General features: G+C 41.1%; 1 protein-coding gene across 4 annotated transcripts in view; it reads left to right on the forward strand.

The window, feature by feature from the left end:
* The window catches only part of LOC138975709 (balbiani ring protein 3-like), an 88,720-nt gene extending 83,534 nt beyond the window's left edge, over positions 1-5,186 (forward strand). For all 4 annotated transcript variants that reach the window (XM_070348462.1, XM_070348461.1, XM_070348464.1 and 1 more), the window contains 4 exons: positions 1-270; positions 1,772-1,874; positions 2,929-3,008; positions 3,978-5,186. The exon at positions 1-270 is cut by the window's left edge and continues 95 nt beyond it. In XM_070348462.1, the coding sequence (XP_070204563.1) occupies positions 1-270; positions 1,772-1,874; positions 2,929-3,008; positions 3,978-4,262 (738 nt within the window). In that variant the 3' untranslated portion in view covers positions 4,263-5,186. The remainder of the gene's footprint in view (positions 271-1,771; positions 1,875-2,928; positions 3,009-3,977) is intronic.
* Positions 5,187-7,690: the final 2,504 nt, after the last annotated feature.

Raw genomic sequence — 7,690 nt, forward strand, 5'->3', positions numbered from 1 at the left:
GGCTACTTCAACGGCAACGCGCGCATCATCATGCACCGTTTCGGAGGCTCCGGATTCTACTTCAACTACCTGGAGGTGGCGCTGCGGGTCAGGCTGGATGATGACGTCAACTTCAACCTGGGCAAGCAGATGGCCATCGTCTCCAACGGTGACTGCGAGGTGGAGGAGTCCCTGGCGATCACCATTGACGCCCAGAACGTCTACTTCAAGGTCCACCCTGCCGGTGCTGCCCAAGCCGAGGTCGTCGCTGTGCCTTACTCTCAGACATCCGTGAGTTGTTGAACATTATGGCTGCAACCTTTGTAATCTAATCATGCGTTGCTGTGCCTTACTCTCCGACATCCATGAGTAACTGAACATTATGGCTGCAACCTTTGTAATCTAATCATTCATTGTATAACTTCTGACTGATACTTTGTTCACTTCCCAACAAAAGCTATGTTGGTGTTCTGTGCCTTACTCTCAGCCATCCGCGAGGAACTGAAAGTTATGGCTGTTCTAGACTAATAACCCCCCGAACAATTGCTCCCCTAGAACAAATGCACCCAAGGACAATTGCCGGCTACCGTCTCTATACCCATTATGGCTGCCATGTGGTAAGCTAGTCCTTAAACTGTTCTCCATTATATTCTTTTAACTTTTACATCCCTGCGTAAGTGAACGTTATTGCTGCTATTATGGTAATCTAATCATTTGTCCACCTTCTGACTAATACTTTGTTAACTTCTCAACAAAAGCTATGTTCGTGTTATGTTCATTATCTCAGACATCCATGAGTATAACTGAACGTAATCTAGTCCTTTACCTTATTCGTTAAATTCTTTTAACTTTTACATAATTTGTGAGTAGTTGAACGTTATGGCAACAATCATGGTAATCTAGTCGTGTGTATACCTTCTGATTGATACTTTGTTAACTTTTCAACAAAAGCTATGTTCTTGTTCTGTTCGTTATCTCAGACTTTCGTGAGTAACTGAACGTTATGGCTGCAATCATGGTAATCTAGTCGTTTGTACACCTTCTGATTCTTAGTCCTTGATCTTCTTCCTGATATTCTTTTAGCTTTTACATCCGTGAGCATGAACTGAACCTTATGGCTGTCATGTGGTTATCTATTCCTCTGTCTTCTTCATTATATTCTTTTAACTTTTAGTTTTACACACGTGAGCATAAACTGAACCTTATGGCTACCATGTGGTAAACTAGTCCTTTACCTTATTCGTTAAATTCTTTTAACTTTTACATCCGATAGTAACTTAACATTATTGCTGCTGTCATGGTAATCTAATCCTTTACCTTCTTCGTTATATTCTTTTATTTCAACTTTTAGATCCAGGATTCACTGGACGCTCGAGAGCAAAGATTGTCTCGATGACATCCGCGTATCAGCAGTAGAAAAATAATCGTAAGGTCACCCACCGCCAGGCTGTGAACTTATCGGTATCATATATCTCCCAGGTTAACTTACGTGCGGACCTGCTAGCGCCTTATCCCCCTTCGTGTGTACACGCAAGCACAAGACCAAGTGCGCACGGAAACTGAAGATCCTGTAATCCATGTCAGAGTTCGGTGGGTTATAGAAACACAAAAATACCCAGCATGCTTCCCCCAAAATCGGCGTATGCTGCCTGAATGGCGGGGTAAAAACGGTCATACACGTAAAAATCCACTCGTGCAAAAAACATGAGTGAACGTGGGAGTTTCAGCCCATGAACGAAGAAGAAGAAGGAAGAAGAATATATCGTTAAGGTCTCATGTCTTTTGTTGTCAGGACGGCTGGCTGGACATCCGCTTCCAGTACGAGAAGAATCCTTTCGGTCTGTACGACCTGACAGGGACCGTTAACGGACAGACCCAGACTCTGACCATCAAAGGTAAGTGTTGCCTTAAAGCCACAGTCCTTGTGGAAACAGTTCGGCTATCATTCATATCGGACCATTTTGGGAACGTTCTAATGTAAGTGAAAGCAACATTTCTCTGGGTGGGTTTGTTTCTGTCGTGCGTCTTGCTTTTCCACTTAAAATCGTTAAGTCAAGGTTCTTGTGAACGTGTTGGTTTGTCCTGAATTAAACGTTTTTATTCTTGGTTTGGAACGATAGCAGTCGATCTGTTTCGAATTTTATCTCATATCTGGCAAGACTTTCACGTGGAGTAAATGCCTATTATAGTTGTTCAAAGCAAAGTGTATGCTGGTTGAGGGTTGGATATAAACATATTGACTTCTCGCTGGATGACTATCTGCTGTTCGATCTTGTTAACGGGCTGACTGGAGCGAGAGAGATAAGAGAGTGGGAGACAGAGAGAGGAGGGGGGGCGGTAAATGTTGAGAGAGAGAGAGAGAGAGAGAGAGAGAGAGAGAGAGAGAGAGAGAGGGGGGAAGACGTTTGAGTGTGGGTGAGAGAAGTAGAGAGAGAGAGAGAGGAGGAGACAGAGCGGAGGAGGGAGAGAGGGTGAGAAAGATGGAGAGAGGGACAAAGAGAGAACATGGGGGGAAAATATGGGAGAGAGAGAAGGACAAAGAGAGACAAAAAGAACGATGCAAAAAAAGAAGAGGGGTAAAAAGAGAGAGAGAGAGAGAGAGAGAGAGAGAGAGAGAGAGAGAGAGAGAGAGAGAAAAAGAGAGATAAGAGAGAGAGATAAAGAGAGAGAGAGATAAAGAGAGAGAGAGAGATAAAGAGAGAGAGAGAGATAAAGAGAGAGAGAGATAAAGAGATAAAGAGAGAGAGAGAGAGAGAGATAGAGAGAGAGAGAGAGAGAGACAGAGACAGAGACAGAGAGAGAGAGAGAAGAAGAAGACAAGAAACAAAAAGATGCAGAAAAGAAAAGAAAAGAAGAAGATGCAGAAGAAGATAATAGACATACAGACATAATATTATAAACAGACAAAGAATGAGAGACTGGATAACAGTTTATTTCCTTTCCTTCCAGGGCGTATTGATGATCGCACGTGCGCTCTGCAAGTGGGTCATGGACTGGGCTATGACAGTCTCAGAGGCTACGTGGATGACGTGAGTATACATATGAAACCCCCTTTGAGACCTCCAAAAATCTGAGAAAAACAGCTCTTAAAAAGGAGGGAGTCTTAAATGGAGGTATATGTACAATGGTTATAAACAGAAAATCTGAAAAAACAGGTTTCTTGAAAATGAGGGAGTCTTAAACTGGGGGTCTTAAAAAGTGGGTTTCACCATATACAAAACACATCCTCTCTAATCTTACCTGATCAGTTTTTGAAAGAAGACGAGATATTGTCAGACAGCTCTAACTATGACAAACATTTCAATCTACAAGAAGTGTATAGTGACAAGAACAGTGCTTTTCTGTTTTATTTTGTTTACTAAATTGTTTAATTTTGTCTATTGTTTTTTATTTGTGTTTTTTTCCGGTTTTGTTTTAAATGAAAAGTTGTTGACTCAATACTCTTCAAAATGTAGAAATTAAATCGGCAAGCAGCTCTCCTATAAGAACTTGAGGGCAAACAACAGCAGATACTATATGTTCTCCATTAATTACTGTGTAAGAGGATTACTTGGGTTCTGCGAAAGATTTAATAATCTCAGAAGTTTCTCATGGGGGCGAGTTAGGTGTCAAGCAAAACCAATCAAGTTGTGTGTCCACCTTTCCCTTGCCATGACAACTTCTGTCTCATGAAGAAAAATTCAAGTTTTACGCCCTCACGGCAAAGCCATTAGGGGCATGTTCCCGGGTTTTAACCCGACTTTAGATGAGATACCCAATTGTATGCGTGTTTAGTTGGTATCAGCCATCTGCACTTATGGCAGAATGACCGAGGTCTTTTATGTGCCACTGTGGTGACACGGGGGAGGGACATGGATACCGTCTCTGGGTCTGCACATACCGTTGACCCGTGTCCGCCCCCGCCCAGATTCGAACCTGTGACCTTAGGATCACACGTCCAGTGCTCTACCACCTGAGCTACCCGGGTCTCCTTTCTGATGAAAATTTTCCTGTTTCAGTTCAAAGTGTGGACATGCAAACCCCCTGGTACAGGACTCAGATCAGTCAACGCTTACAACAGCGGTTTCCAAGCCTCCAACACTTACAGCCGTAGTTCCAACACCCAAAACCAAGCCTCCAGCCCCTACCAGAGTGGTTCCAACACCCAAAACCAAGCCTCCAGCCCCTACGCGAGTGGTTCAAACACCCAAAACCAACCTTCAAGTCCCTACAGGCAGAGCTACAGCCCCTACAACCAAGGATCCAACACGCAAAACAGGGGTTCCCAGACCTATGGTCGTTAATTGCAACATGAGTGATTAAAAAAAAAAGCAAGCCATGAGTAAATTATTTTCGGTGATTTTTTTGTTTCGACTTGATTTAAACATTTTTCACGAAAGCGGGAAAGGATGAAATTCGATGTGTTCAGGTCTCTGGTAATCCGGCCCCCTTTTTCTCATCTTGTTTTATTATTTAGACAGCTTTTCTATGTATCACGTGCCCGCATTTTCTTATTGTGCAGATAATTCCGAAGAATGATCACTGATAGAATTATTGCATAATCAGAACAAATGATAAAACTTCATTCCAATTTTTTTCTCATTAATTAAAGCCTAAACTGCAGCTGGATTTTCTGCAGATGCATGCAGGCCACCTGCAGTTAGGATTTTTGTTTCTCAGAATTGTATGTGACAATCAGTGTCAAAATTGAGTCAACAAATATTTCGGTGGAAATTGTTTCCAAACGATTCATTTTGTTCAAATTAAAAAAAGAAGCTTATTATTTTCTTTTTTTTCAAAATAGTAAATTTGTCTCAATTTTTGCAAACTTTACAAAGATGTACACTTTATGCTACTCAATCTACAGTGATTCAAGACATTCACGTTCTTTAAGATTTCAAACGCAGTCCAAAAGCGGTTTAAAATGATACTTTACTGCTTGAGATTCCATCTCTAGCCAAGCTCTCTAGTCAGACATATGCAGCTAAACACACAGTGTGCTATTAAAACAAGGGGGCAAAAATGTGTTCTTCGTGTGCCATATTGTTCTTTCCTGGGTTACCAAGGGACATGCAACTGCTGACATTTCTTGCTGTTTTTGCTTTTTAATGATTTGTTTGTGATCAAAACAAGACCAGCAGTTCACTCGGTCTTTCATTGTTATCTCTGATCTCCTTAACTTTTAATAATACGGTTTGTGCATCTTGCCAGTAAAGTTTGGATAAAAACTGTTGTCTTCTGTCTTACAATCACTCACGGTGACCGAGAGAGAGAGTGAGAGAGTGAGAGAGAGAAAGAGTGGCAATAGAGATTGAAGGGGAGAGAAAGAGAGAGAGAGAAACACACAAAAACTCACAGAAATCTCACAGACATACACACAGCAACCAAGAAGCATGATAAAAATACAAGATACAAGATACAGTATATATTTTGCCAAAAATGCAGATCACTGACAACCTTACAATTCATTAATATTTTTCCATAAATGCAGAATGCACGGCTGGAATACACAAAATGCATTGCTCAGATATGAAGAAAAAGCACAACATTTGGAACTACAGCTACAAACTCTAAGCTATCAACAAAACAAGCCAAGCAAAACTATGAAGAAAAGAAAATGTAATTGAAACATGCAGTGACTGCATGGTCAAAACATCTGGGTGCCACTAGCCAAGGCACAGGCATAAGTAATTGTTTTGAAACTATCATTGTGGAAACTATATAGAAACTTGTCACAGTTTGAACTAGTTATTATCGAGAAAGGATCTCAAGACGACGCTTGAAGCAGTGGAATTCAATGTGATGGGATTTCTGGAATTAACCTGCATACAGCTGATTTGAATTGAGTCATCAAATTACTATTTATGGGGATGCTGATGGATCATTTGAGCTAGAGATATATTGTACTTGCAGGCTTTATATCAATTTGTTAAACTCTTAAATTTCCAATGGATTTCAAAGCTAAATTCTGCAGGGATTATATTGTATCAGCATGAGATAGTACTTCAAAATGTGTCCAATAAAATGAACAAATGAATTCTTTCTTTATTTGGTGTTTAACGTCGTTTTCAACCACGAAGGTTATATCGCGACGGGGAGATATTAATTGGGATAGAGCCACTTGTCAATTGTTTCTTGTTCACAAAAGCACTAATCAAACATTTGCTCCAGGGGCTTGCAACGTAGTACAATATACAGCATGACTTCCCTTCTTTGTCTCTGTTAATCTAGGGAGAAAATATCCAGCGATATTTCTCCGTAGGCCTAAAGTTCGGCCATGACCTAGGCAAAATAACTTGCGCAGCCGCAGAAACAAGAACATGGAAATCTTATGAAGCCGTCATCAACACGAACACAATGATTGCAGAAGCAAACTCTGTACCTACACGACCGAGACACAAGACTGATTATTTCACAGCTGCAAAGGGTAAGCTTACTCACGTCAGGTCTTCACTGACAAGCTAGGAACAGACGGAAAATTCCAAACAAAAGTAAATGACGTCAAAGTCTCTTTCGCTTTGCGTGTAACTTTGTCATGACGTCTTTTTGTGACGACAGTATACGCGACAATTTGTTCGCTTCCGGTGTCATTTTAGACTGAAAAGCAACTCAAAAGAAGGAGCCAAGCCTGTGTCTTGAAACAGCTGAAACACTCTTTTGGATTGCCGTTTCAATGTTAACCAAAAAGTTAAAGAAAAAAACAAGGTTCAGTTGCGAACTGACAGCGGATTGAGCATTTATTCCTGTTGATGAAGGTACGATTGAAGCTTTAGTCTCTCCGTCAACCAACAAGACTAGATTTGTAGCAGACGAAAAACAAAGTGTGCGTTTATCCTGTCTTGTGAAGGCGATTATGTCGTTATAAGTTATCTGCACGTTGTGAAGACATTTCAAAACAAAATTTATCTTTGATGCGTCACGGGATATAAGCTTATAATTATACGTTTTCATCCATGGAATTGTTTTTTTCGTCTCGGCAGGGTGAATGAATTCATGATGTCTTTTCCGGAACTGGACAAAACTGGCCTTGCCAAGACTGAAACAAAATATAGTTCTACAACTTCTAGGCTTGGGTTGATTGCCCATGGTGAATTTCAAATGATTTGTTTCCACATCCCATGACAAATTCTCTTTATTTTGGTCATGCCATATATACGTTACAGCTCCGTCCATCCATGGTATCGCGTGATATTTTGTCTCGACGGGGTGAAAGAATATAATGACGTCACTCTCGGCAGAGCCTCGAGTGACGTCATCATATTCATTGACCCAGTCTCGACAAAATATCAGGCGATACCATGGATGGACGGAGCTGTAACTTATACATACAGTGGTCGCCGGTTAATATGACCACTTTGGGACCGGGATAAAATGGTCATAATAAGCGGCTGGTCATATTAACCGATGTTAGAGAAAACGACTTAAAAAAATCGCAGTCGTAGGCGCTTTCGTTGCGGTGAATCCTGCGTTGCGCACTCCTTCCTCACGCTGTCTTCATTCTTGAGAATGTTTGTCAAAAATCCTCTGTTGACGCCCAACTGTGCAGCACTCTCACGCATACTACAGGATGGTAGAGCTTTAAATTTGTCAATAAGTTCTAGCTTTTCCTCGGCTGTCCGATCTTGGCGTTTTCGTTTCGACATTGTTTCCTCTTGAATCAGACTGAAAGATTGGTTGGCTCGTGCTCTGTTTTCCAAAAAGAGAGAGAATAATGTTCGTGATCACTTTAGAT

This window comes from Littorina saxatilis, linkage group LG9 (genome assembly GCF_037325665.1).
Source record: "Littorina saxatilis isolate snail1 linkage group LG9, US_GU_Lsax_2.0, whole genome shotgun sequence".
In the NCBI taxonomy this organism is placed as follows: Eukaryota; Metazoa; Mollusca; class Gastropoda; order Littorinimorpha; family Littorinidae; genus Littorina; species Littorina saxatilis.